Genomic DNA, 26,929 nt, shown 5'->3' with positions numbered 1-26,929 from the left:
GAAATGAAAGTCGTGTCGCTTCGTGATACCAGATCAACGTGCGCGGGAAAAGAAAAGATCCAAAAAGAGCGAGGGTCTCGTAGATATGGAGTTTTATTTCTCTCGTATTTTCTGTTAATAAACACAGCCATAATAGCAGGTTGAGGCGAAACCGGGTGGTGCCTGAGGTGGCATTGTGAGACGGGAGATCAAACACGCCCAACCCCTGGTCACAGGCGGTTTCAGTGGATTTTGTTAGAACACCAAGCCGGCTGTCCTCACTTCCGGCGGCTACCTCTCTACAGCTGACGCCCTGGTTTCAGAAATGTCAGCTTGGCTGGACTGTTTTTACGAGCGCCAAACATGAAAGTCCCCTATATTCTTCACCGCATATGAAGTTGCTGAGATCTGAGGTGTCATTTGAAACCCCGCCATGGCTTGTGCTTGACAGCGGTTATCGGTTGTTCGGATCGCACTGTTTCCATGGCCAAATGATGGGCGGTGCAGGTGTCAAATGCGTCAGCTGTTTCATTTCCATCTTTATTTTTTGGTGTCATTGGAAGAGATTTGAATGCTCAGAACGGGTAGATTAGCACGCGACTTTTGTGTGAGGGACTGTAAACAGAGCCAAGACGGTCGTGTTTCTGCTTGGAGCGGGGCATCAGCTTGGCAGAGATCCAGCCCTGTGAGCCTCGGATGAGGAGTCTCGGAGCCGTTGCTGTAGCATGGTGCCGAAATAATGTTAACTATCCTTTGATGATTACGTACCCTGAACTTCAACGAGATTTGAACACTGTGAGTCTCACAGAAACTAGGAAGATGGAAATCTGCGAGACTTCCCATGACGCTCAAATCACGAACGTGCTACGCACGTCAGAAGACCTCGTTCATTTACTAATCTGCCTATTCCAACACTGAAAACCGTGATAAAATGATACCAAATTATTATTTATATATATAGATTCTATAAGATCATGAGTTACACTCTAGAACGCGTCCAATTCATGGTCTTTCATCAATCTTATTGCCGCCATAGGGTATCCAACCATCACGAACTCCACATTGACCACCAAACGCTCTTTGCACTCTAGCTCAAAAGACAGCAACAGGGTGTGTCAGGATATCGGCACTTTCGGAGGCCGATGACGAAAGCCATCATCTTGACTAAGTTTAAATGAAAGAAATGTCATTGGATCCCGGGTAAGCTTTTGAGAATATCCCCATCTTCAATCAACTACCGATCCAGACAAGCCGAACGAGATGCGGGGGCGAGCGGAGGTTTACCTAGCCCAGAATGCGGAAGTTTGGAGATGTCTGACTTCATTCTTCCGTCCTCGTGGTGATTCAATTGCTTAAATACTGCTCTACGGCTCGAATTGACTGAACGAGTGTCGCGCTGTCTTTAAACACTCGCGCTTCTTGAGCGATCAAAGGTGAGCGTGCGCGACAGTAGAGAATGAACAGAGCTAACCAACAACAGCATTGCAATCCCGTCGTCATGGCTGTTGTCGACATCCTCTTCACCTGGTGGTCAATCCCCATTGCCGCAGGTGTCCTCATCGCGACGTATCTCTACTCATACTTTGTGACCTATGGGCATCTGAGAGATATCCCAGCGCCTTTCCCGGCGCAGTTCACGAATCTGTGGCTTCTCTACGTCTGCAGGCGTGGTGGACGATATCGCGTCGTGGATGAGATTCACAAGAGATTGGGTCCTGTCGTACGAATCCAGCCCAACCACACTTCCATCGCGGATCCTGATGCGATCGCAACCATTTACGGCCACGGAAATGGCTTCTTGAAATCGTGAGTATCGCGCAGCTTCACGTCTTCTCATAGCTAATGAGCGACAGTGATTTCTACGACGCTTTTGTTTCAATTCGACGAGGTCTCTTCAACACTCGCGATCGCGCTGAGCACACACGAAAGCGCAAGCTCATCTCTCACGTCTTTTCCGCCAAGTCAATCAGCCAATTTGAGCCTTACATCCACGCCAACCTTGAACTTTTCGTCAAACAGCTTGACAAACTTGTCGCATCAGGCCAGACTACCGATAAGAATGGAAAGCGACAAGCGCTTATTGATTGTCTCCCATGGTTCAACTACCTCGCATTTGATGTCATCGGCGACCTTGCTTTTGGTGTACCCTTCGGCATGCTCGCAAATGGCGCCGACGTAGCTGAAGTTCGAGAGACGCCCGACAGCGCGCCTATTTATGCGTCCGCGATTGAGATTCTGAACAGAAGAGGTGAGGTCAGCGCGACGTTGGGTTGCTGGCCGCAATTGAAGCCGTATGCACAATGGTTGCCCGACCCGTTTTTCCGCAACGGCCTCAACGCAGTCAAGAATCTTGCGGGAATTGCGATCGCGCGCGTCAAGGCCAGATTGGATAACCCACCATCCGTTGAGCGAAAAGATCTTCTCGCGCGACTCATGGAAGGCAGAGATGAGAAGGGTGAGCCGTTGGGTCGCGAGGAATTGACAGCCGAAGCTTTGACGCAGCTCATCGCCGGCAGTGACACCACGTCCAATTCGTCATGCGCTCTACTGTATCACGTCACACGAACTCCTGGCGTTCTCGAGAAGCTACAGGCCGAGCTTGACGAGGCGATCCCCGCTGACGTATCGGTCCCTACGTACGACATGGTTCGCGACCTAACCTATCTCAACAACGTCATCAGTGAAACCCTCCGATATCATTCGACATCCGGCATCGGCCTCCCGCGCCAAATTCCCGACAACTCCCCCGGCGTCACGATCAAAGGTCATTATTTCCCGCCCGGCAGCGTGCTGAGCGTGCCGACGTACACGCTGCATCACTCGAAGGAGATCTGGGGCTCTGACGCAGATGACTTTAAGCCTGAGCGTTGGGATAGTGTGAATAACCTGCAAAAGACTGCGTTTAATCCGTTTAGTCATGGGCCGAGGGCGTGTGTGGGCAGGAATGTCGCGGAGATGGAGATGAAGTTGATCGCGGCGACGTGGGCGAGGAGATACACGCCGGAGTTGAAGCAGGAGATTATGGAGACACGCGAGGGGTTCTTGAGGAAGCCATTGGGGTTGGACATCGCGCTTACGATGAGGTAGATAGTAAACAAGTCATACACGAGGTACATAGCTTTTTAAGAGAATCTGGTGCAACACACAGTTCAGCCCCATTGCCAACGACCGTTCGTGATAGGTCAGCAGGTCAAGGCGTTGTCAAACGCTGTGAAGGATGGCCCCATAACATGTGAGTCATATAACGCGGTTCACAACCTTGTCCGGCCAATATCCAACTACAGCTAGCTCCCGTGGCCTAATGGCTAAGGCGTCTGACTTCTAAGAGCAGTCTCAAAAGGTTGCTAGATGAGAATCAGAAGATTGCCAGTTCGATCCTGGCCGGGAGCTCACCTTGAATTCAGGAACCTGAATCAAGAATTTGAAACAAAATTTTTGAGATTTCGGGTCTTCTTTGGGTTTTTGCCATGTTTTCTAAGTTGGCCGCACGCACACGTGACGGGTCGTGGAGACAGCGGCAGAGCACATGCTTATATATCAGGCTGTCGTTCAGCTTTGAAACTTGCTTGTTTCTCTTGATATCGAATCCTCCTCGTTTTGCTGTTCTCGTGATGCTTTCGTGTCGTTTACTTTTAGCTCTGGTCGCACAGCATGCATCGTGGGGAGAGCGGGATGCCCGCATCTCTAATTCTCAGCCTTGCGATTTCATTGGACGCAGAAAAGCTTGGCAGCGCTCGCCACGTGACGCATGGGCCCAATCGCAGCCTTGTCTGTCTCTTTCTGTTTCTTTATGCACTGCCTTTGCATCACCAATTTTCGTGATCATGGGAAAACAAGTCTATTGTTCTAATTGAGCTCAAGCTCTAGAAATTATTTTGCAAATGTGAGTCTCCATCAAAAAGGCCTAATATGGCCTTGGGATATCCTATAGCGAAGAAAACGACAGTAAACAGGAACTCAGCACCGCGATTTCTCACTTTCCGATAGCCTGCAGTTGTTTCCTGTACCATGTCTGAGAAGGATTAGCTTTGCCAACATTTAATCACAGAGAGCGACTCACAATTTCAACACCAGATCCAACACTCTTGGGTCCAATCTGCTTCAGGATCCACGGAGTATGAATCCTTTTCGCATAAAGCTTCGCATCCTCAGTCTTGACCTCCTTGTTCAAAATGATACTCGCAGGCAAAGAGGGGTTGATGATAGAGGGCCTGCCAATTCCAATTAGGTCGCAAGCACCTTGACTCAGAGCATCTTCTATACCCGCTCGCGTGCGGAATCCGCCAGTGACCATCAGAAGAACCTTTGGAAACTTGGCGCGCACCTCATGGGCGAATTCGAGGAAGAACGACTCTCGCGCAGCTGTACTGGCGGCTTTCTTCTCACCAGTTCCGGTGAACATCTGTGCATGTTAGAAAGGCTTCCAAAAATGTGTTGTCTGACGTACAGTTGGGTTCTCGTAGCTTCCGCCGCTGACTTCCAAAAAGTCCAAACCGACCTCTGTAATCAGAGAAATTTGCTCCAGACACTCCTGGAGCTCAGTGGGAGACTGGTGGTCTGCAGAGTTCATCTTGAGACCGACGCAAAAGTTCGCTGGCGTTGCTGCTCGGATTGCCTTGACGACGTCGACGATGATCTTTGCCCTGGCGACTGCTGATCCTCCATACGCATCGGTTCGCTTATTGGACTTTGCAGACAGGAACTGAGACAAGAGATACCCATGAGCAGCATGAATCTCAACTCCATCGAAACCGGCGGCCGCTGCGATCCGGGCTGTATTAGCGAATCGCTTTACAACATCCTCAATGTCCTCGAGCGTCATCTCTTTTGGACATCCAAAGACAAAGGTCGTCACGATCTTTGAAATGATGTCGTTTCCCATATCAAGCGGAACAGCACTCGGGGCGATATTCTTAGCCAAGAGTGATTTGCTGCCAGCTCCAATGGGCGACTGTCGACCCGGATGGTTGATTTGCATGATTGTCGGCGTTCCCTTTCTTCGACAAATACCAACGAATCTCTTATACGCCCCAAGGACTTTTTCTTCTGGCAGATTCCCATTGATGGAGCAATCAGCGAATCCACCGAGGTATCGATCGTCAATCTGAACATTTCCAGTCAAGATCATACCCCAGCCTCCATCAGCCCAGGCACCATATGTACGCTCCATCTGCTCTGTTGTAGGAAGATTTTGACGATCAGCCATCTCCTCAGCGAGGGCTGCCTTGACGAGGCGGTTGGGCAGCGTGAGGCCGCATGGTAGCTCAAGAGGTTTTGAAACGAGTAGGTCTGTCATGATTTCGATTTGTGTCTATGGTTTGTGAGGTGACATTGGTTGATCTCAAGTTATTAAATATGAAAATCTCGCCATGTTGTATTAGTCGTCGAGCCGAGGCCCGTGTCCGCGGACGGCGTGGACTATTGCCCAAAGGAGAAATACCTCCAGTAGACTCGGCGAGTCTTTGCTCCGATTCCATTTCCTTTGGCGAGTTAATTGATCCGCTCATTGTTTAAATCGGAATTATTTAAAACTATTTAGCTGATAATATGTGAACTTCGAGAAGTTTCTGATACTGTCATGGTGTTGCGATAATTAGGTGCTTACGCTTACATGACAGCCTACCCAGAACCATTTTCAAGACCCGCCATCAACTTCAGCCTTTAGCTGTGCATGGCCTATCAAAGCCGAATGAATTATAATTATGAACTTATGAGACAACCAATTTTCAAACACCCTGAACGCATGCAAAGCCTTTGACTTTACTTGACGAAATAGACAAAGGTCGCTTTTCGACATCTCGCTGCTTTTTGTCGGGCCTTGAAAGAAGATGAGGCGCAAGGTCTTGATTGACAGCTCGGAAGCTAAACTTGATCCGATCGCTTGGAAACCATCCATCATATGAACCAAGTTCTTCGATATTCTTATCATTTTTGCAATTGGCTAGAAAATGCTGAGAAATTAATTTAATTTGGCAGGTCTTTGTCCCGGCTCCTTTTCTTTTCGAGAATTAGACTAAGGCACCTTTTAGGCACCGTATAGTACACGAATAATGGGCGTCATTGAATCCATGGCAACATAAGAATTATGATAGAATTTTCATATGCATGTCAAATAGTTGGTTTGAGATAGCTTGGCTTCCACATCCATCCAGAAGTTTCAGCATGGCCACTCAGAAAGGGAATGGCACCTTGGGAACATAGAGCTCTTCGAGATACGCGATCTCCTCATCGCTCAGTGTTACCTGAAGGGCTCCCACTGCCTGATCGATTCTTTCTTTACTCTCCAAACCGCAGATAGGCATGCATCCCTTCACAATCAACCAAGACTGCGCAATCTGAGCCATAGCGACACCCTTCTTCTGAGCCAACTGCTCAACACGGTCAACAATGGCTCGATCAGCGTTTTGGTCTTTACCGCGGAATAGCAGCTTGAGGAAGGGGTCCTTCTGCTCTCGAGTATCTGTTCTGTCGGTCCAAGAATGTGCAAGAACTCCTGCGGCAAGGGGGGACCAAGGGAACAGACCGACGCCGGTGTAGTTGCAGTAAGGATTCATTTCTTTTTCTTCTTCGCGGTAGAGAAGGTTATATAGGCCTTGCATGGAGATGAATTTATGCCATCCGTTTTTCTCGGCGACGTTCTGGAGCATTTGAAACTCCCAAGCTGCCATCTTCTCGGCCGTTAGATTTTCCAAAGAATAATATGGCCGAGGTCAACATACCGAGCTGGCACCAATATAGCGAATCTTTCCACTTTCGATTACATCATTGAGTGCTTTCATAATCTCCTCTGGCGGAACATCACGATCCATTCTGTGAATCTGCAAAACATCGATGTAGGTGCCCAGTCGTTCGACACTCTGATCCACTGCATCAAGAATGTGCTTTCGAGAGAGGCCGACTCTGTTGACGCGAGGACCATCGTTACTGGTGAGAGTTGCAGGATCTATAGGGCCTTTTTCTTCATCGACGAACTGGAAGCACTTGGACATAATGACCAGCTTTGAGCGGGGAATGTTGTAGTGCTTGATAGCCGCGCCAAGGATCCTCTCTGACTCTCCATTCGAGTATGTATCGGCGACATCCCACGTGTTGATGCCCTTGTCGAAGGCATACTTGAGGATCGGGAGAGCTTCGTCCTTGTCGAGAAGCCAGGGTTGCCAGTTCTTGTCGCCGAAGCTCATGCATCCCAGGATGATCTGTGAGACTTTGAGACCAGACTTCCCAACCCTAGAAGACATATTAGTCGCTGTTTGGGAACAGAAAGGGTTATGAGATATATACCGGGCATATTTCATTTCGGATGTCATGATTTTCAACCTGAACTTGGTAAAATATTGCTAGATAATCCTCAATCGAAGATATTGCATGTTGAACAAGATTTGAATGGCAGCAAATGCCACTGGTTTATGTACTTTCCCATCTCGCCGATTCATAAGGTCAGTACCGCAAATGCTATCTCAACCTAGTTGGCGCGTTCAGCACAATAAGCCGATTGCATGAGTTGCCACTAAGTGAAATCTTATATCTCAAAGCGCGAGGTGACAGAAGCATGTTGTTGAAGACCCACCACAACAGGCATTACAGCTGAACTGTTGCTCGGCGCTAATGCAACTGGCTTATCCCCCACTCAATTCCACGGATTTAGAGGCAACGGCATTTCCCAGAATCAGATCTTTAAACCTTGTGCGACTGGCTTATCTTCCGAGGACTCCTGGCCCCACCGTGGAGTCTCGATCGTTATACAGCGTCATTGTGGGTTGCTTCGTTTATCTCCTGATGGAGTTTACAGCTAAGTCCGTAGCCTCATTAGCCAGACGTGATAATTGATATATTGTGAGGACTATTAATAGGTAGCCGAAGGTCTATCAAAAAAGTATTTACGAAACATCACTCGAACAACAACTCAACAGTATCCTGGCAACAAACAACTCATCTTTCACTTTTCAAACTACTACTATTCAATTCACAATGGTCAAAACTATTCCCTTCGGCGACATCACTGTTCCGTCGCCCGGCTTTGGAGCAATGGGCATGAGCTTTGGTCTCGGCTCTAACCTGAGCCTTGAGGAAGCCGAACCAGTCCTGCTCAAAGCTATTGAGCTAGGCTGCACCTTCTGGGATACAGCTGTATGTCCAAGCAAAGGAGTAGCAGATGCCATGGACGTGCTAACTCTCTTTAACAGGTAGTATATCAGGCTGGCGTTAACGAAAAGCTCCTTGGGGACTTTATCAGGAAACATAACGTTCGAGACAAGGTCTTTAGTAAGTTGATAACAAGTTCACAAAGACTTGGAACTTGAAATTGGGTTGACTTGAGCCTTCGCTGACTTGGTACCAAAATAATAGTCGCTTCAAAGTGTGGTTTCGATGTGTTTGGTAAGGGCGGAGTGACCAATTCTGCCTCCCACATCAAGGAGTATATCGAAGGAACCATCGAAAGACTTGGCTTTGCCCCTGACCTGTACTACCTGCATCGAATTGATCCTAGTATGTGCTCTTCGATTTGAGATACTATAATGAAGATGATTCTAACCTTCCATTCCAGACACGCCGCTCGAGGAGTCCATTCCTGCTCTGAATGAAATTCGAAAGCAGGGAAAGACAAAGTACATTGGCCTATCTGAATGTTCCGCCAACACCTTGCGCAAGGCCAATTCCAGTAAGCTTATCATTAGAACCAGTGAACTTGACTTACAAATAATAGTTGCAAAGATCGATGCTGTCCAAGCCGAATACTCGGCCTTTGAGACACTGCACGAGACCGATGGTCTTATTGATACGGCGAAAGAGCTCGGCATCGCCTACGTCGCCTACAGCCCACTTGGCCACGGCTGGCTCGTCGATGACTTCCCTTACAAGAGTCCGGATGATTTCGCACCTGACGACTTTCGACGAACAGGTACGTTTTCATCACACCTCCAACTTACCTAGGTACTGCAGCTCACATTAACTAACAAGTCATTCAGTACCCAAGTTTCAAGGCGAAAACTTCTACAAGAACAAGGCTATAGTAGAGGAGATCAAGAAACTCGCTGTTCGCAAGGGATGCACTTTGACACAAATCGCGCTTGCTTGGGTTGCGTCCCAGGGAATGATTGCTATTCCTGGTACGACCAAGGCGCACCGTTTGGAGGAGAACTGGGCATCTAGGAATGTTGACTTGACTGATAACGAAAAGGCTGAGATGAGGAGGATTATTGATTCGGCTAAACCACAGGGGAATAGATATAGTGCTACTCATCAGGCTTTGGTCGGCCACTAGATTGGTTCATTAGTACAGTTGAAATAGCAAAGGGCAACTTATTGCCGGGACGTTCCTCAGATAATGGATAGACACATGATTCTCATTGGACAGCGACGTCATTACCAATAACTCCACTGCAATAATGCGCTAAAATTTACTTATGTTTCACTGAAAGCCATCCCAGTGCTTTCCTTGATCAACCCCGCCCATTCAGCATTCGGCCGAGAGACAGAGAATACCACTGCTGGCTGGCATCAATTTTAATTAGTCATTACGGGGATTACACTGAATAAATCGCCTAGATCAAAATGGACTCGAGCTCAGCGGTCGAGGGTCAAGATGTGCTTGTAGGACTTGATCGTTTCAAACCTCTTCCCGACCTCCGCACTCATGCAGACGATTGGACTGGTGTAACTTCAAGGCAGGAAAGAAAGCGACGACAGAACAGGCTCAATCAAAGAGCATGGCGTGAGCATACTCCATGACATGGCGGCATGGCTTTACTGATAACTAGACCACCGATAGGCCGAAGAAAGGGTGCTCAGTATACATCAGATGGACAACAATCCCAGACTGTCACAGCGACATCCACTCATACTTCTCATGATGATTCGGTGGTGTTGAGAGACACTTTCCCTTCGATATTTGCTAGAGCACCGATCATTGGCGATGGAATTTTACTCATACCCAATGTATGCGAAGCAGAGAGACTTCGAAACTTGATACGTCAGTCTCTTGAAGACTATTCACTACAAACCCCGCGCCCATCCAACCTACACATAATCATCCGCCTAAATGTTCTGAACGCCATAGCCGATAACGCCACAGTAATTGGATTTCCAAAGGAAAGGCTATGTCGGGATGAGTTCATATCGCCCTTTTACCAGACCGGCCCAATTCAAATTCCATCACCCGACTGTCCCACGAGTCTTCAACCAACGTCGCTGCAGCGCTCGACGGCACATCATCCCTGGATAGACCTGTTCCCTTTCCCCAAGTTCCGCGACAATGTTCTTCGTGGTATGCAAAAAGGGTTGTTCGACGATGATGAACTCTGTGGCGATCTGTTGGGAGTTGAAGGAGCAGGAGTGGGGGAGCAGCCGTCGCTTTTGGTGTGGACTGTCGCTTGGGATGCAAGAGGTTGGGAAGTAAATGCCGCGTTTGTGAAGAAATGGGGGAGCCTGATTCGAGATTGCCCTGAGATCATGGATTCGACGAATTATTGGCGGAGAAAGAGGGGACAACCTGCGTTGACGTTTGATGTTGATACTGAGACCGGTCCATGAAATAGGAAAGGCTCTTCAAAGTCGATTATGGCATGTCCTGAGAATACCGGGCAACACTCAGAAGATAATATGAATTGTGGCATGCCTGTGGACCGTTATTGTCCCTTAGAAGCCTCCGCCTGCTGCGAGTCATCCCTCTTGGTGTCCGATGGCACCGTGGGAGTACTTGTTGACCTCGTCATCTGGCCTCCTTCTCTCATACCTCCCTGGCCAGCGTCGCCCTTCAGCAGGATATCATCCACAAAGAAACTGGCCAGGAGACATAGAGCCATAAGAGGTATAGTTGTCATGAAGATCACTCGAAAACCTTGCATGCGCGCATCGATGATAGCGCTTTCGAACTCTGGTGTGTTGGGGTCTCCAACAGCCCAGGTTCCATCCAAAACACGGCCACGAAGCCATTCCGGCACCGCGCTGGTTTGTGAAAGGGCTTTGCTTAGAGTTGCATAGTATGCAGCTGTGGACACAGCGATACCAACAACGCCGCCGAGGGAGCGAAAGACGTTGCGGGTTCCTGTCGCTACAGCACGGTCTTCGTCTGCAGAGTTGGCTTGTAGTGCAACAAGGCCTCAATCGGAGTTAGTGCATTAGACAAATTGACAGTCCAACGTCAAAGGGAGAGTTCAACGTACCTGGCTGATGGACCCATCCTATCCCAGCTCCTTCAACAGCTAGAACTACTATGTAGACGGCGGCATGAGTGTGCTCATTGAATAGAAGTTTGAGGCCGGCACCGATCGTCCAAATTGTGAAACCAGTCCGTAAGATCGGCATGTATCTGTAGATGCGTGAGGAATTACATCGGCCATTCAACCACAAGTCCTGCTTACCTTGCATAACGAGCCATGATAGGCCCTGAAGCAGCGCCAGCAAGTCCTTGCGCGAGCAGAAACGGTACTATGAGCATCGCGCTCTTCAGAGGCGTGAAGCCACGAACAGTTTGGTAGTAGAGAGGAACAAAGTACTGTGTAGACTGCCACGCGAAGTCGTGCAAGAATCCTGTGAGGATGAGAACAGCTGGGGATTTCTGCCTGAACAGTCTCAAGGGAATGATGGGGATTCGGGCAAAGAAAGCCTCAATAATGATGAAGACAAACAGCATAACGATGCCGATAGTGAGGATGGAGACGGTCTTCACATTCTTCCAGGCCCACATACTTCCACCAGAATTGATCGCCATCTATGTCAATCATTAGAACATGTAGCTCCCGGGGTGCTCGAAATACTTACAACCGTCAGCACGATACCTGCTATTGAGGCCATAACACCCATCCAATCAATCTTGCGAGCCTTTTCCTTGAAGCTCCCAGAAACGGGCTTCAGAGGCAAAAGTAGGAGAAGAAGCACAAAACACACGGCTCCCATTATCGACGGGACCCAGAACGCCCATCGCCATCCGTCAGTGGTCAGCCGTATTAGCCCAGCGGCCACAAATGGACCGGAAGCAGCTCCGATCCCAATGGCGAGGCTGATAAACCCTTGATACTTCCCTCGTGATCTCAGACTGACGAGATCACTTACGATGATAGCCACTGAGGAGCTTATGCCACCTCCGCCAATGCCGCTGATCGTACGACAGACATACAGCCAGACGGGCGTACGAGCGAAGCCACAGAGGAGACCACCCACCACGATACAACACATTGAGAACAATAGGATGGGCTTTCGTCCGGTGATATCGGATATTCTTCCATAAAGTGGCTGAAATGAGAGTTGGCCGAGAAGGTATGACGTTCCGACCCATGTAACAGTCGGACCAGCATCGAGAGCCTCAGATATAGTGGGCAATGATGTTGCGACAGAGTTCATGTCGAGATATGAGATAAAGTAGCAGAAACATAGACAGAGGTAGGCAAGAATGAGTCGGAAGAATGGTAGACGCTGTGATTGATCTTGGAGCTCTGGATCTCCGCTGTTGCTTTCGGTGTCAAGATCAACTGGTTGATCTGCCGAGCCAGCAACGGAGTCGGCAGTCGCCGTTTTCTCGACATGATCAGAGAGGTCACGATTAGACTGAACTGTTGCAGGCTCGATTGCGTCCATTTGAGGCAGTGAGGCCATGGTGAAAATGTTGAGGTTGAAGATGAAGTTTGGAAGAGAAGCTGATCTTAGATGGAAAGCGCCTTCTCATTGCTATAAGGTGAGTTTCGGTCGGAGGGCTTACCCATCTCGCATTGGCTCTAGCAGCTTAGAAGTGGATTTCCTTTCGTTGCAATTGAAGATTTACGTGGCCACTCATCGAATCAGTTGGCTTGGAGATGTGTTTCCGTGTTGCCAAGATGATCCTTCGGAAACCCCTCACGACAGATCACCTCGGGTCTCTGCGATGTCGGCAAACAATTGGCCAACTGAGTTACATCAAATGCGATTTAATTGATGCCTGCAACTGATAGAGGCCTTTTAGTGTTATTTTCGGTCAGTCTTGTACTATGCGTATCGCTTGAAAGACCATTCTCCATGTCCAACGACTTGAACGTCAGAGTCACTATCCCCAAGCACAACCTCTATTTCTGTAAATGGCGGTACAGTCACGTCAATTTGTACCTCGCCCCCCTGGACTAACTTCCAAGAGACTAAGATTTTCCCATGCGGTGTCAAATGCGACGCTTTCGCAGATGTAATGCCACCACCAACACAAGGATCTGCTCGACATCTCGTCCACGCGGGTGTCAATTGCTTCAGACCTGCGACACGCTCCACCATGAACTTAGCCACTGCACCGTAGGCGTAGTGATTGAAACTGGTCATGTCTCCTGGATTGATCGAGCCATCGGGCAGCATGCTGTCCCAACGTTCCCATATTGTTGTCGCGCCCATTGTCACAGGGTATAGCCATGAAGGACATTTCTTGTTCAGAAGCATGCCGTATGCAACATCCATATGTTGTGTTTTTGCCAAAGCTTCACAGACGAATGGTGTTCCTGCGAAGCCGGTGCCAACGCGGTATTCATTAGCTTGAACAATCTCAGCGAGACGGTCGCCTGCCAACTTCAGCTGGGAAGGCGTGGTGAGTAGGTTGAAGCAAATGGCTAGAGCGTAGGCTGTCTGTGAATCTGATGTCAAACGGCCAGTTTCCGAAATATATTGCTTGGCATATTGTTCTCTGGCAGTAGCTGCATTTGCCCTGTAGATAGAGGAGTCGTTTCCAAGAATATCTGCAATTCGAACCATGATGTCATATGAGTGTATCAGAAATGCGTTGGCGACGAGCATCATGTCAGTCACTGACTTCTGAGGAGCGTCTGGAGGAGCACTGGGGTCAAGCCAGTCCTGGTATCCATGTCAGTAAAGCGTCTTCAACGGGCGAAGGAAGAAAACACTTACAGCTAGCTGGAACATATTTGAGTCCCACAAATGGTCCTTGTCAGCTGCCTTGTCCATAGGCACAGCATCCAGCCACGCAACCATCGAGTCATACTGCTGAGCCAGAATCTCGGAGTCCCCATGTTCCTCCCACAACGCCCAAGGCGCTAGTACAGTGACATCATGCCAAATCGCAAATGGGTGGACTTGAGCAAAGAGGCCATCCACGATGGTATTAGGGGAGACCATCGGTGGGATACCATTGCGCTTCTTCTGTTCGTAGTAGAGGCCCTTGAGCCAATCGTTCAGGATTCCGTGGCATCCATAGAGGAATGTCGCTGTTGGGGCGAAGAGAGCGATGTCGCCGGTCCAGCCGAGACGTTCATCCCGCTGAGGGCAATCTGTAGGTATAGAGAGGAAGTTGCCCTTTGTTGACCAACGGACGTTACTCCATAGCTTATTGAGCATGCTGTCTGAGCAGTGGAAGTCGCCTGTTTCTTGCATATCGGTATGACAAACAACAGCATCCACTTTATTCAGAATGTCGTCTTGGGACCCAGGCCAATTGTCGATTTGGGCATATCTGAAGCCATGGAATGTGAACCTAGGCTCATAGACTTCTTCGCCTTCACCACGAAGAGTATAGGTATCCTTGGCTTCACAGTGTCTCAATGGCCTGGTTCCAAGCTCACCGTTTTCGAGGACTTCGGCATGATAGAGGGTGATCTTGTGGCCTCTTGAGCCGTTTACACGGATGCGAAGATAGCCAACCAGATTTTGCCCAAAGTCGAGCACTAACTTGCCTGAAGGCGTGTCAATCTTTGAGATTGGCTTGATGATCTCAATCCTTCGAGTTGGCTCCGCTGATCCAGCGACGAGTGCTGTATCTTCAGACAAAGGCGGTGGAACTTCGACTTGGTGCCAATCTCCTGACACAGAACCTGCTGCTGACCACCCTTCTATTTCAGCAGTGGTATCGTACTTCTCCCCGTCGTAAATCTCAGCCATTCGAATCGGTCCCTGGGTCGTTTTCCATGTCTCATCTGTCGATATTTTCGAGATGGTTCCATCTTTTGCTGTGATCTCGAGTCGAGCAAATAGCGCTGTCCGCGTTCCATGGATATTACGCTTTCCACCCTCAAATCCTAAACGGCCTTTGAACCACCCTTCAGCGACGCGAGCTCCGATGCAATTCTCGCCATCGGAAAGAAGTTCCGTCACATCAAAGGTCTGATATCTCAGTCGATGCTCATACACTGTCCATCCAGGCGCAAGAAAGTGATCTCCGACTCTCTTTCCGTTGATCTCAGCTTCGTAGACTCCATGAGATGTGATATACAGCCTTGCGGACTGAATGCCGCCAGTGATGCTGAATTGTTTGCGGAACAAGTCTTCAGGCAAGGGTTTGCCCTGCTCGTCGGACCATGGTGCTGAAATGAGCTGGGTACCTGACCAATCTTGTCGGTTCAAGAGACCAGCTTCGACAAATGCAACATCGCTCCAAGGCGTTGGTTCACATTCGTCGGAAAGGTATGATCTTATTCGAAACTCATAGCGTTGGCGAGAACTTAGTGGTTCGCCACTAGGCCAGGGAACGAGGTACGCTTGCGATGACTTGACTTTGTAGGTTTTTGCTTCATGAGGCTGTCGCGACTTCGGGTCGATTTCTGTGACTTCAATCTCATATGCTTCCTGGGTGAGACTGGAATGGGTCCCTTCAAAGCGCCATGAGATGCGAGGCTTTGTCTCGTTGACTCCAAGAGTATTTCCAGGTCTGTAATGTTCGAGTCTGACGTCGACAACTTTGACGTTTGCCATTGTGATGGTGGCTGGAATCGAAGACAACCCTGACAAGGCGTCAGTCAGCCCATTGTAGTTTCATGAGATGAGAGTTTTTGTAATGATACGATGTCATCGCCAGCTCCAGCTTTCGGTCATTTGTTAACGCCGGGTCAATGACAACCGATGAGGCTCTTGGCTAGACTTGGCTTCCTCCACATCCCGATGAGGAGGCGTTCCGCTAAGTGCGGTTTACGGCTGAACTTCGCTTCATCATGTACGCCTCAGGTGGAATTATTTCCAATTTTGGAGTTGGGGACCGATCTGGAGCGGTCTAGAGTTTGATGAGTGCATCGACAGCTCCGAGCTATGAAGGATCTAGTGGTCTGATGATCGACTTTGATCCCTAGCGGGCGAATGTATGGGTAAAAGTCGGTTCATTATAGCTTCGTGAGTCTCATACACGAGTCTACGTAGATGATACATGGGTCTCACTACGTAACGGAATTATGCATTGGCTCGACATAATGAAATCTAGGACGATTTTGTAGAATACAAAACACAATGACCCATACCGTTGCAAGAGGCTCCCAGGGAAACAAGATAACTGAAATTAACCTAGAGTGTCAAAATTAAGTGGTCTAAAGGTCTAAGATATACTAAACTTACCTAAAATCTTTTTATTAGTTAGGATGAAGGTCCTAAGTTTTCTTACCTCCTTAGACAGTTAGCTTCTAGCTCTTCCAAATATTCATTTTACATCCAACTTTACTTGGGGTTGAGAAGAATCCATTCTGTTTTGTGGCCAGATCCAAACCAGAGTATGTCGATACTTTCTCGAAGAGATTGGGCTAGCCATGCACGTTGCATTAGACAAATACTTCTTACATCTACCCGAACTCAAGCAACCATTCTTCAACGATGACTAAAAGCTTGGAACATCGCTTCACAACAACCATCAGCGCATCTGTAGAATATGCTTGATTCGAATTTGGCTATCAACGCAGGCTATCATGAACCCCATATCGATATGGAACAAGGCAGCAACCCTGTGTGTAAAATCACCAGAGATATCAATCAGCACCATTAACACTCAAAGTTCCCTATCCTTGCTAAGGTCGTTGAATTTGAAACACTATGCCTCCTCCGTAATAGCAGTAGTAGACCTTTCTTTGAACTTTGGCGCCGGAGTCTTAGTCTGGAAGAGATAATCGATCTGGGCATAAGTAATGTTCTTGGTCTCGGGGATTTCGATCCAGGTAAGAACGAATCCAATGACGCAGAAGCCAAAGAAGACGAAGCCAATCTTGCCTCCCAGGTTACCCTGATCAGCATTGAACATGTACGGAACACAAAGAGCGAAAGCCCAGGTCATGAAAGCGTTGACGAAGAAACCAATACCAAGAGTCTTGGCTCGAAGGACGGTTGAAGGGACTTCGGCTGCCACGATGGGATATGCTGATCCTGTGCCCAAGTTACCGGTGCAAGCAGCTAGAAGAAGAGATACGCCGATGAATCTATAGCAGTTGTTAGTATAAAACGGTGGTAAAGTAGTTTGGGGCAACCCACCTCAATGCTGTTTGGTTCTGGGGCCAGAAGCCAGCAACGCCCATACCAATAAAGATGGCTCCAGCAACAACAAAGCTTGCGAGGATAGCAAACCTTCGGCCAACCTTGGACATGATAACCCAAGAGACAAGGGTGCATACCATACTCAACCCAACGCCGATCTGGTTGAGAGTGAGCGAGAAAGTCGGGGTCATGCCAGCCATGATGAAGAAGTAGGTAGAGTTCGAGACCAGAGTTATTCCCATAAACTGCTGGAGAGTGTTGAGCAGAGCAACAATACGAGTTCTTCGCAAGTTGGTACCCTTGAAGCACTCCGAGAACGAAGGCTGCTCTGTATTCATTCTCTGTTCTTGTTGAATTGTAGCTTCGATGATCGATATTCGTTCGTCGATATTTCCGCAACCGAGTGTAGTCAAAGCCTTTCTAGCTTGGTCTATTTTGTTCTTACCGGCGAGGTATACAGGGCTTTCGGGGACGACTAGGGCTGCGATGACGGAGTAGGCGGAGAAGGCCCACTGAGAAGCGAAAGGGATCTTGAAAGCCCAGTGTGTCATTGTAGCGACCTCCTTGAACACGACCGTAATGGCAATCATCTGACCAACAGTCTAGTAACGTTTTGTTAGCGTCATCTGTATGTCGGTAAATAGTAGTACTCACGATCATGAAGGGATAAAAGCCGAGAAGTATAGTTCGAAGCTTGGGTGGTGAAATCTCAGATACGTATGTTTGGCATGTCGACATGCTAATACCCATAGCCAGGCCAATGAAGAACTTTCCAACCAAGAGAACACCACGTCTTTGTTCGACCGTCTCGGGATTGCCGGACACAAAGGTAATTGCAGTTCCTGGAAAAGCCCAAGTTAGACTGGATCAATATTTAAAGCTTTCCTATCTCGACTTACCAACGGCAGAGATGAGACCTCCAACTCCAAACATGATCTTTCGACCGAACCGATCCTGAAGGAAGCCATTGCTTGCTGCGCCAGCCATGATTCCCATTGCGCTAAAAGCCTGCCAAAGACCTTGCCACAAGGCTGGAAGGATGAAGGTCTCGCCAAAGGGAGAACCAAAGGTGATTCTGCCTGGTCAGCCATTTGTATCAGATATGGGTTTGGAGGTTTTCAACTTACGAGAACATAGGGAGGGCATTGATGGCTCCTTGGACGAGGACATCATATCCGAAGAGGAATGCACCACAGTTCGCGAACCAAGTGAAAATGATGACACGAACATTCTCTCTCAGGAGCTTCCAAACAGTTGTGTTGCTCTCCTCCGCAACCTCAACAGCTAGGATAGTCTCCTTGTGGTCAACTCCAATGGAGTCAGCCTTGCTCGTAGTTCGTTCAATGTTCGACATTCTTGAGAAGCTCAATGATGTTGAGTGTGAACATCATGATCAAGCTTGGTATCAGGAGTTACTTATAGGGACAGGATGATAATTAGTTCCATCTCCTGATCCAGTGCCGTGGTTCAACCGGCACGATACCAATTAAGCTCATGGTGCATCTGGGGCCCCGGACGATTGACAGATCTCCCCGCATTAGCTGGGATTGTTTTCGGATCTGTGGAGGAGGAAAAGTCTGGAGGCTTGAACTGAAGCACCCTTGTTCGGGAAAGTGGAGGGAATTCGGTGCATTTCATACCGAGTAATATTGGCTGATTGATCATACGGATCATATGATACCACGACTTAATTTTTCCATAGGTTGCATGTCCTGAAGTTCATTTTGTGCCTTTTTGGAATACTGACATGATTTAATGTTGGTGGCCATGTCTTGCCCAGATGATTGATTGGGACACCAAGCTAATGATTTCTCAACCAGATACATCAAGCCAAAACCATTGCCAAAGACAAAAAAAGAAAGTTGAAACAAACCTTTTAAGACCCTAGGCAGGCAAGAGTGCAAAGACTCAACAGGAATAACTATTGATTTCTAACGTTGTGCCATTGTGAGACATACTAGGTTTATGTTACGGCACATAAGGATCCGTAAAAGTAAGGAAACACCATAGAAAGATACCTTTCAATCAACCTCGTTCAATTTTGTCGTACTCTATTGTAACTACGGCGCCTCATGAAGTCCGTATATCGTCCGTATCTTGTTCTCATCTCCTAGCTCTCCCGGCTTTTGCGTATCCCAAAGCTCAGCTGCATCCCTCGTGCTATCAAGCTCTGAACTTCCTATTTGTAATATCTGCGCATTGCCCAGCTCAGCCTTTGTAAAATCGGATGTCTCGGTGCTATCCACTCGCTCCGTCGTCCGTTTACGCGTGAAGCGTCTCCATAGACACAAGCCTACGCCCCCAGAAATTAAAAGCCCCGCTACTGTGACGCCAACTGAAATTCCAACCAATGCTGCCGTCGATAATCCTGGGTCATTTTCGGACTTTGTTGCTGAGTGATGTGTTGTCTCCGGTGAACCCGTCGAGGTTTCTGGTGCTTGAGACAATGTCGAAGCTGGTATTGAATTTGATACAGATGTTGCTTTGAGCTTTGAAGAATTTGTTCCTGAGATATTGAAGGATCCGGAATTTGCGAGCGGGATATCCTTGTCCGATGAGTATAGAGCAAAGTGAAAGACAGTGTCTTCAGATTCTTGAGAGAAACCGCTCGAACTTGCGTTCCAAGCGTGCGAAGTCTCTGTTGTGTTTTCTTGGCTCTGGTTAGCCAATTGGGGACCAGACAGGAATATCGATCATATTTACCTAGCAATTTGCTGTACCATTCTACCGCCAATTTCGGATAGTCCTGCCATAGGAAGAGATTGCAGCCTTTATGATCGGTCTTCCATTTGATTTCAAATTCGTCGTCAACTTCATAAACTTGATTCTCGGACCACGGTGCACTCGATAATTCGGGTGTAATGAAGTCGGAACTACACTGCACATGGCCCGCAAAAGCTATAACCGCAACACAAGCTGGTAAAAGGCCAAGCATCGTAACAACAGCTCAGCTTGAGGCTCAAAACATCTGAGAAAGTACTGCAAGAGGGGAAGGAAAGAGATAAAAAATCTCATGCTGCGCCTCAATGCAGTTCTTAACAGAATATCTCATGTTTGTCAGATTATAGACCCTTGTCCCACTAGCCAGCCTCCCTAGACAGCACGATACCACGATGTTAGGCCCAGAACTCGATGCGAGGTGAAGACGGATGAGTAAGCAACGAATAAGCCAATGAACAACCATGATAGTTTATGGGCGTTGGATTTAGGTGCAGGTAATGACGCACTTGACTTTTGATAAACCGTTGAGTAAGCCAATAGAAGTTCAACATTCTACAAAACAGCGTGTTCAGGGACTTATTCCCGCATTTTTAACGTGGTGAGTTGGGTTTAAGCTTCAGAAGGATCAGAGGCTAGTAAGGATATCCTGAGGCGGTAAATGACTTTCGAAACTCTCGAAACTAGCCTCCTACGCGTAGGAAGAGAAGCCATGTTGCCTCCTAGTTTGCTGACTTTATTGTTCTCGATAATAATAATAGTAAGGTCGCCGATTTTTAACTGCAGAGATAAAGAAGCCAAGAACACCAAAATAATTACAAAGAACAGGAATGACAAATAAGACAGCACGACTTCCCGGCGAAGAACCAAGAAAAAAGGCAAGCCATGTTCCCAAACAGAACCCAGGCAAGACAAGATCGCGATCCGTGGCATCATACATCAAGAAGGGGAAGCATAAAACAATACTTGCCAACAGGATTAGTAGCCTCTGCCGATATGTCGCTCCAAGGGCACAGGCGATGATCATGCTTGCAGTGGTGTACAAAACGACCACCATACAGAAAACCCCTTTGTCGAAGTGGTAGTATAGTCCATCAGAACGAAGAGTATTCTCCAGGCAAGTGAAAACAATAAAGAAGATACCTTTTAGAAGACGCAATTTGTGCTTCCACATCCATCGCCATAGACTGAAATGCCCTTGAGGTAGGGGTTTTTCTGGATGAGATTCCTCCAACGATATAGGAACTGGCCCCCCTGTGAGAAGTAGCTGAATCTCGCCTTGCAGCTCTTTGTCAGTGAGGTTTTCCCAAATCATGCCAGCAGACATCAATTGTTCTTTGATTCCGTCCGTCATTTTGAGAAGACTCTTCCAGCCTTCAGGCGATACTGCGATATTATTTCGTTTTAGCGTCAAGTGTGCGGTCGTCCATAACACAACAAGGCCAATACTCCATGAATGAAGAAGAACAGTCATGACGAATAACTGAAGAAATGAAAAGCCCCATTGATGTTCGACAGATTCCTATGCGTGTCAGCTTTTGGTGGGGTCACAATACTATGAACATACTCCACTCTTTATTGGTTGACATATTCCTTCAGCTTGGACATCTTTCACATTGTATATCTCATCCTCAACCAGAAATGTCAATTCCGAACTGTCTCGATAAGGGTTAAGAGGGGTTGAAGAGGCCATGCCGGTAAAGGGCTCCATTGGTATATCTTGCTCTGTATCACGCTCTGTGTCGCAACTGAGTAACAATGATCTCATTGAAGTAGCTATACCAAGCTTTCGCTCCAGGTCAGCAGGTAAAGGACAGATAAAGAATTAAAAACCGAAGTCAGAAGTGCAAGAGCCTGATTTAATACAAAAGAGCCATTACCACTCTTCTAGTCCATGCTATTTTTAACTCCCTGCTGTTCAAGTCCTCTAACTCATTGTTTCATTTGCCATAATGCAAGCCCGTCTTACTGCAGCGGTGTAGAAGGGGGTGTCAAGGTGGATTTATGCAGCTCTCCAAACCAATCACGCACTCTCAACACTGATCAGGCTGTGATATAAAACCCGTCATTGGGTGCTGGATACCACTTCATCTGCGCATTCAAGCCTATGATGTATGTGGTGGCTTGTATTGAATTCTGAAACATTGACCCCATTCAAGAGACTTGACTTCGACACTTCGTATGAAATAATCACTCTAGTACTGCAACATGGCCTTCATCTCATATGATCAAGTTCATTACTTCATATTGTTCCTCCAGACAAATACACTTAACTCCTAATGTACATTAAAAACCACGACACTATCCAGTCTTGACTAAAATGCCAAACATTTACCTTATAACTAATACATAATGTTCATTCAAAATATCATTCCTCCTCATCCAGACGCCTCATGATTAAGTGGCTCATCGGGGCCCGGGGAACAGTTCCTTATCCTCCGACAGCGTTGTTACCCTCAATATGGCTCGTATCAGGCTTCTCATGGGGATAATGTCCGTCATTGGCAGCAAACTCATACAGGGGAGGGAAAGGAGCAACATCCTTGCGCAGGATATACTTCTTGAGATACCAGGGCAGCTTTCTCCAGTAGTATGAAGCATGCTCTCTGTTGGAGACACCAAAAACGTTGTCAAGTTCCTCAAGAGTCAAGTTCTTAGTCTCAGGAAGGAGGAAGTAGCAGAAGATCCAACCAAAAATATTCCAAGCACCGTACCAGCTGAAGGCACCAGTATTAGAGAAGGCTCTTCGTAGAGCTGGCCAGGTGAGACTGATGATGAAGTTGAAGCCCCAGGTGATAGCTGTACTGGAGGCCATACCGATGTCTCGGATATGGAGAGGGAAAGCCTCAGCGCTGTAGGTGAAAGGCACAGGTCCAAGACCAGGAGAATAGACCGCCATGAAGAGATAAAGGCCCAAAGTAATGGTGGCGATCTTGGGGTCACGAGGTTCGTCGCTAAGTTGGAATACTCCACCAGTGAAGAAGAGGCATGCTGCCATGAGAGGGAAGGTAACCAGAAGGAGATTTCTGCGTCCAAAGGTATCAATGGTGTAAATTGCAGGGATGGCGAAGAGGAAGTTGATGATGCCGCCACCCATGGAGACGAGGAGGGCTTCAGAAAGGCTGTAGTTTGCATCGGTGAAAATGGAAGTAGAGTAATATGCGATCACATTTACACCACAGAATTGTTGCATGAACTTTCGATAATATTAGCAAAATTCTAAATCAGAGGGTTGAGGCTCATGTTGGGGTTAGATATCTTACCATGCAGAACCAGGCACTCTGAGCAGCACGTCTGTTACGGCGCACAGTGAAGAATTCCTTGAGCAGGTTTCGGCCTTCTCGCTCACCACGCTCAATCTCGAGCAGCTTGTAGGCGTAGTACATATCACGAGTAGCTTGGACAGGGGAGAAGCGAAGCTTCTTGACGGATCGGAGAGCCTTGTCAAATCGGCCGCGTTCCATGTACCAGCGGGGAGATTCGGGGCAGAAGTACACTTGAAGCATGACAATCAGCGGAGGGATAGAGGTTGAAGCCATCATCCAGCGCCATGGAGAGTTCGGGCCGCCGATTATGGTGACATTTTGGAAAGCAACGCATACGATAAAGCCAAGGGCGATACCGAAAGCAGTCCACATCTGGAAGGTTGATTTAGACTATAAACCTTCAACACTATTGAGGGTATTCTCACCTGCCACATCATAGTTAGGGCTCCACGAATGTTCTTCGGTGTGGATTCAGCAGAGTAGACGGGTGTCGTGCTAGACTTGGCGCCAACGGCAAAACCAAGCATGAAACGAGCAGCCAAGAAGTTACCAAGACTGGCAGATGTCAGCGAGATCCCAAGCCTCGGGACAGGCACAGAAGACTTACGAGGTGGTGCAAGCCATCCAGAAACCAGTGATTGTGGAGATAGCGCAAGAAATGAAGATGGTTCCTCGACGGCCAGTATACTTGTTGAGAATCGGACTGGTCCAGCAACCGATGACGGCAGAGCAAAGGTAAGGAGCACCATTGGTCAAACCTTGCATCCATTCATTTGTAATGTCGAATTCTTTAAAGTAGAATTCCTATGATCGTTAGATACGCCCGCCAGTGGCATACAAAGCAGTTTTACATACCTGCGCGCCGTTTACGGTGGTTTGATCCATGCCCTGAACAATAGCCGATCCGGCGCAGAGAGTACAGAGAAAGTACAAGGCAAAAGGCTGATGCCATCGAGAAGTCTCTTCCTTTCTCAAGATCGCCTTCTCATCTTCGGAAAGAATCTCGATTTTCTCAAAGCCACCGGGTGTGTTGTTGACTTGAGCAACGAGAGCTCCCTTTCGGAAATCCTCGCGGTGCTCGGTGAGGCCCTTGGACTCGACAAAAGCGTCAACGTCAGCCAGGACCTCTTCCCGAGTCATGCCAGCCAGAGGGTTGCGTAGAAGAGTTGCCTTGGAGACTCTTCGCTGGCCGAAGCCAACGCCCTCATTATCATTGACGAAAGTACCATTGCTACTGGAGTTGCGGTGGCTGTCGTTGTTGGGGCCAATGTGATCCGTGTCGTAGGCGGGCGGAGCCTCGCTGTCGGCTCTTGGCAGAGGCATCGTGTGCTTGTCTAGAAGAAGCAAGACAGCATATGAGAAGCAGGCCACTCAAGAGGGTGATAATGTCACTGGCAACTGAGTCTGGGGAGAAGTTGGGGCCCCGGATTCTGTCAAGGAAATACTTTGGATGCAGTAGAGTCGCAGAAGCTGGGGATGGCCCAATTATTATATGGCTCTTTGGAAAGGATTCGAGACGACTTACTCCACACGATGAGCAAACGTTCAAAGAAGTTTGAGGATGGAGGAGTGGAGGCTGCCAAGATGATCGTCGGGTTCTTTGGCTGTGTGCGGCTCAAAGCTCGGTGTATCCCTGTCTCGGCAGCCCATTTTATGACGTTGTCCAAGAGGTGAGATGAAGTGAGATGTCTCTTTGCTGCTGCCTCTCGAATCCTTCAAGGGGAGACTGGGTGATGATGACGCGTTGGATGTAACAGGAGTTGAAGTTACAATCTGACGGCATGCCTATTTTCACGTCGTGGTTTCTCCAATTAAGGCCGCTTCATTGTATCAGATTTGTTGTTCTTTTACAAGCAGGGGTGCTCTCGTCCGTATCGTTACTGTGACACAGAGTCGGAGAATTGTCGATTGAGTTCTGCCCAAAGTCAATCAGCGGTTATCCTCCGCAAACTCAAAAATGAAGCCAAAAGAGCCTCACACAAACCTGCTCCAAGCCGTCGACGTTAAATCGTCTGCCAAGTCCGTTATGTCTCCCCCAAGAACGATCATCGGCGTAAGGACCCCGGTAAGCCGTCTCGATTAAGCTTAAATGGGCGACCCTCCCACGACAAGGGTGACTTGGCGCTAGTCTGGGCGTGCGTCACAGTCTGTTGACCAAACATTGCACTTGACGTCAATTCTTGAATCGTCCCAAGAGCAAGTTTTTGTTGATGACTGTGAGGTTTTGGGTGTTTTTCGCTTACCCCGGATATTGAGCACGTGGATTTGAGCCAGATATGGCCAGCGTTGGTGGTTTACTAAGGACAAGCTTATCTTGACCTCCGCTAAGTTCTTGGTGAGCTTGATTGGCGGCGTTGAGATTGACTACATACCTCGGAGCTACCAAGCATTGGCAACTTGGCTGCTCAACTTCTCATACTTGGTGACCTGTGTACCACTCGGATCACCCGTTGTGGTCCAAATAAACTGAATCGATCATCGAATACTGGGACTGGCTGACCAGTAGCTGAGATATGTGGACCCGACCCAATTTACCCCGAAGTGCAAGACATATTCCACAAGAACTTCTTGGTATGGAGAAGACCCAATCTTTAATTCTGTTGCCTGTTGACTTGGCCGGGCTTGTCATTGCGCCAAGGTCTGAGCCTTTGATCAGATGAATGTCAAATCTTTCAATTTGCATGTTGTCTGCTTGGCTTCGGGGAAGTTGTGGACATTGATCGCGAATCTTTTAAACTGCACACTGGGAAGCAAAATTGTTCCTAGCCCCGAGCCAAGCTCTAACTATCTGAGCGCTGCATACAAATGGAGTTGTATCACTGAGGTGTTGCAGCGCAGGTGTCTCGTGGTCAGAGGCTCCGTACTTGGTCGATAGAAAGAAGCAACGATCGCCGGCGACAGGCTTCTCGGCTATCTATACCATTAGCCCGGTATTAAGGGTCTATCTGAGCTGATTTGACTTGCTTTTTATGAATTTGACTCTAAGAAGGATGTCGAAAACCAACGACAAAGGGAAATCTTCCGCGCTTGTAGGGAGGCTATAATACAATAACACTACCAGCGGTGAATCTCGAGGATTTCTGTCGGTCTTCGTAGAAACATGATCTCTTTGGATAGCAGACGTGGTTTTGTTGTCGTAGTAAAAGCAAAGGGCGAAAAGTCGTCGAGTGTCACTATGCAGTGTTTTGCTAACACACAAAGAAATTTCTTTCACTGGGTGCCTTTTCCACCACCATGGAAGCGGGGTTGAGATTCCTGGTTGCGTGATCTTGCTTTCGTAATGCACGTAGGGTAATCAAAAGTGGAAAACATCACTTCTAGAATTTCAAAGGCAACCACCAGTTACACTCAGCAATCGACACAGCAAATGTGATCATGATAAATGCGAATCATTGATCTTCGTGGTATACATATGTGGTATCTGTTTTTGATTTTATTGGGGTAGTCAGGCATGGAGCTCGAGAGTATATAGGCCTAATTAGATGCACATATCAGATTGCCATCAATCCCCAATGCACACAGACACTATCAAACAAACATCACTTTCACGATATGCAATACATACCGAGTAACCTTGGTTATCAAGTGGGTTTAGAATAGTACTCGAATCAAGCATTTGAGCTCCATATGAATCTCATGGTACCAAAATATCAAGAGCAAATAAGGAGTTACTCAGGAGCTGCATCACTGCTTCGTCTTTCTGGTTTGCATCCTCACTTTCACATCTAAGGCATATAGACACTCAAATTTCGCTCATATCCCCCTCGCTAAACCGTTTCGTC

The 26,929-nt window shown here is 47.9% G+C and overlaps 10 protein-coding genes and 1 non-coding gene across 11 annotated transcripts; 4 read left to right on the top strand and 7 right to left on the bottom strand.

Annotated features, from left to right (window-relative positions):
* Window positions 1-1,477: 1,477 nt before the first annotated feature.
* Window positions 1,478-3,066, top strand: FOBCDRAFT_292821 (cytochrome P450; the record flags this gene model as incomplete). Its single annotated transcript, XM_031183389.2, has 2 exons — window positions 1,478-1,785; window positions 1,833-3,066. 2 exons carry the CDS (start codon window positions 1,478-1,480, stop codon window positions 3,064-3,066), a joined length of 1,542 nt encoding a protein of 513 aa, XP_031039031.2.
* Window positions 3,067-3,266: 200 nt separating this feature from the next.
* Window positions 3,267-3,369, top strand: FOBCDRAFT_t136. Its single transcript has one exon. It is a non-coding gene; the product is annotated as a tRNA-Arg (tRNA).
* Window positions 3,370-3,804: 435 nt separating this feature from the next.
* FOBCDRAFT_160594 (uncharacterized protein) lies at window positions 3,805-5,339 on the bottom strand. Its single transcript, XM_031183388.3, has 3 exons — window positions 4,427-5,339; window positions 4,040-4,381; window positions 3,805-3,991 (listed from the first exon to the last, which is right to left on the bottom strand). The coding sequence occupies exons 1-3, from the start codon at window positions 5,273-5,275 to the stop codon at window positions 3,953-3,955; spliced, it is 1,230 nt and encodes a 409-aa protein (XP_031039030.2). The 5' UTR covers window positions 5,276-5,339; the 3' UTR covers window positions 3,805-3,952.
* An 810-nt stretch (window positions 5,340-6,149) lies between these two features.
* On the bottom strand, window positions 6,150-7,286 carry FOBCDRAFT_260502 (NADP-dependent oxidoreductase domain-containing protein; the record flags this gene model as incomplete). Its single annotated transcript, XM_031183387.2, has 3 exons — window positions 6,150-6,647; window positions 6,699-7,206; window positions 7,261-7,286. The coding sequence occupies 3 exons, from the start codon at window positions 7,284-7,286 to the stop codon at window positions 6,150-6,152; spliced, it is 1,032 nt and encodes a 343-aa protein (XP_031039029.2).
* A 494-nt stretch (window positions 7,287-7,780) lies between these two features.
* FOBCDRAFT_160589 (NADP-dependent oxidoreductase domain-containing protein) lies at window positions 7,781-9,315 on the top strand. The gene is made up of 6 exons (XM_054704518.2): window positions 7,781-8,106; window positions 8,163-8,241; window positions 8,326-8,466; window positions 8,525-8,638; window positions 8,684-8,878; window positions 8,946-9,315. The coding sequence occupies exons 1-6, from the start codon at window positions 7,948-7,950 to the stop codon at window positions 9,239-9,241; spliced, it is 984 nt and encodes a 327-aa protein (XP_054560493.2). The 5' UTR covers window positions 7,781-7,947; the 3' UTR covers window positions 9,242-9,315.
* Window positions 9,316-9,434: 119 nt separating this feature from the next.
* FOBCDRAFT_222553 (uncharacterized protein) lies at window positions 9,435-10,633 on the top strand. The gene is made up of 2 exons (XM_059609612.1): window positions 9,435-9,691; window positions 9,749-10,633. Exons 1-2 carry the CDS (start codon window positions 9,532-9,534, stop codon window positions 10,507-10,509), a joined length of 921 nt encoding a protein of 306 aa, XP_059467182.1. The 5' UTR covers window positions 9,435-9,531; the 3' UTR covers window positions 10,510-10,633.
* On the bottom strand, window positions 10,605-12,570 carry FOBCDRAFT_239692 (major facilitator superfamily domain-containing protein; the record flags this gene model as incomplete). The annotated part of the gene is made up of 5 exons (XM_059610275.1): window positions 10,605-11,077; window positions 11,142-11,287; window positions 11,340-11,689; window positions 11,740-11,826; window positions 12,031-12,570. 5 exons carry the CDS (start codon window positions 12,568-12,570, stop codon window positions 10,605-10,607), a joined length of 1,596 nt encoding a protein of 531 aa, XP_059464852.1.
* A 353-nt stretch (window positions 12,571-12,923) lies between these two features.
* On the bottom strand, window positions 12,924-15,630 carry FOBCDRAFT_160586 (bacterial alpha-L-rhamnosidase-domain-containing protein; the record flags this gene model as incomplete). Its single annotated transcript, XM_031183383.3, has 2 exons — window positions 12,924-13,779; window positions 13,834-15,630. 2 exons carry the CDS (start codon window positions 15,628-15,630, stop codon window positions 12,937-12,939), a joined length of 2,640 nt encoding a protein of 879 aa, XP_031039025.2. The 3' UTR covers window positions 12,924-12,936.
* Window positions 15,631-16,726: 1,096 nt separating this feature from the next.
* FOBCDRAFT_201266 (general substrate transporter) lies at window positions 16,727-18,517 on the bottom strand (the record flags this gene model as incomplete). Its single annotated transcript, XM_054704517.2, has 5 exons — window positions 16,727-17,108; window positions 17,161-17,765; window positions 17,818-18,005; window positions 18,063-18,238; window positions 18,291-18,517. 5 exons carry the CDS (start codon window positions 18,515-18,517, stop codon window positions 16,727-16,729), a joined length of 1,578 nt encoding a protein of 525 aa, XP_054560492.2.
* Window positions 18,518-19,223: 706 nt separating this feature from the next.
* FOBCDRAFT_319136 (uncharacterized protein) lies at window positions 19,224-20,098 on the bottom strand (the record flags this gene model as incomplete). Its single annotated transcript, XM_059612026.1, has 2 exons — window positions 19,224-19,813; window positions 19,867-20,098. 2 exons carry the CDS (start codon window positions 20,096-20,098, stop codon window positions 19,224-19,226), a joined length of 822 nt encoding a protein of 273 aa, XP_059467181.1.
* A 2,214-nt stretch (window positions 20,099-22,312) lies between these two features.
* Window positions 22,313-24,470, bottom strand: FOBCDRAFT_201264 (and other transporter-domain-containing protein; the record flags this gene model as incomplete). Its single annotated transcript, XM_059609001.1, has 5 exons — window positions 22,313-23,077; window positions 23,145-23,519; window positions 23,573-23,702; window positions 23,755-23,951; window positions 24,003-24,470. 5 exons carry the CDS (start codon window positions 24,468-24,470, stop codon window positions 22,313-22,315), a joined length of 1,935 nt encoding a protein of 644 aa, XP_059467180.1.
* Between the last annotated feature and the right edge of the window lie 2,459 nt (window positions 24,471-26,929).

Source organism: Fusarium oxysporum, chromosome V (genome assembly GCF_013085055.1).
Source record: "Fusarium oxysporum Fo47 chromosome V, complete sequence".
Classification (NCBI taxonomy): domain Eukaryota; kingdom Fungi; phylum Ascomycota; class Sordariomycetes; order Hypocreales; family Nectriaceae; genus Fusarium; species Fusarium oxysporum.
Note: the sequence above shows the minus strand (reverse complement) of the source record. Positions and strands in the feature narration are given on the sequence as shown.

Coding starts and splice junctions, on each gene's coding strand:
- FOBCDRAFT_222553 (XM_059609612.1), top strand. CDS start 9,532: ATGGACTCGAGCTCAGCGGTCGAGGGTCAAGATGTGCTTGTAGGACTT. Junction 9,692..9,748: donor GCTCAATCAAAGAGCATGGC/GTGAGCATACTC, acceptor GACCACCGATAG/GCCGAAGAAAGGGTGCTCAG.
- FOBCDRAFT_160589 (XM_054704518.2), top strand. CDS start 7,948: ATGGTCAAAACTATTCCCTTCGGCGACATCACTGTTCCGTCGCCCGGC. Junction 8,639..8,683: donor CTTGCGCAAGGCCAATTCCA/GTAAGCTTATCA, acceptor TACAAATAATAG/TTGCAAAGATCGATGCTGTC. Junction 8,879..8,945: donor TGACGACTTTCGACGAACAG/GTACGTTTTCAT, acceptor CAAGTCATTCAG/TACCCAAGTTTCAAGGCGAA.
- FOBCDRAFT_160594 (XM_031183388.3), bottom strand. CDS start 5,275: ATGACAGACCTACTCGTTTCAAAACCTCTTGAGCTACCATGCGGCCTC. Junction 4,382..4,426: donor GAAGCTACGAGAACCCAACT/GTACGTCAGACA, acceptor TAACATGCACAG/ATGTTCACCGGAACTGGTGA. Junction 3,992..4,039: donor TTGGATCTGGTGTTGAAATT/GTGAGTCGCTCT, acceptor AATCCTTCTCAG/ACATGGTACAGGAAACAACT.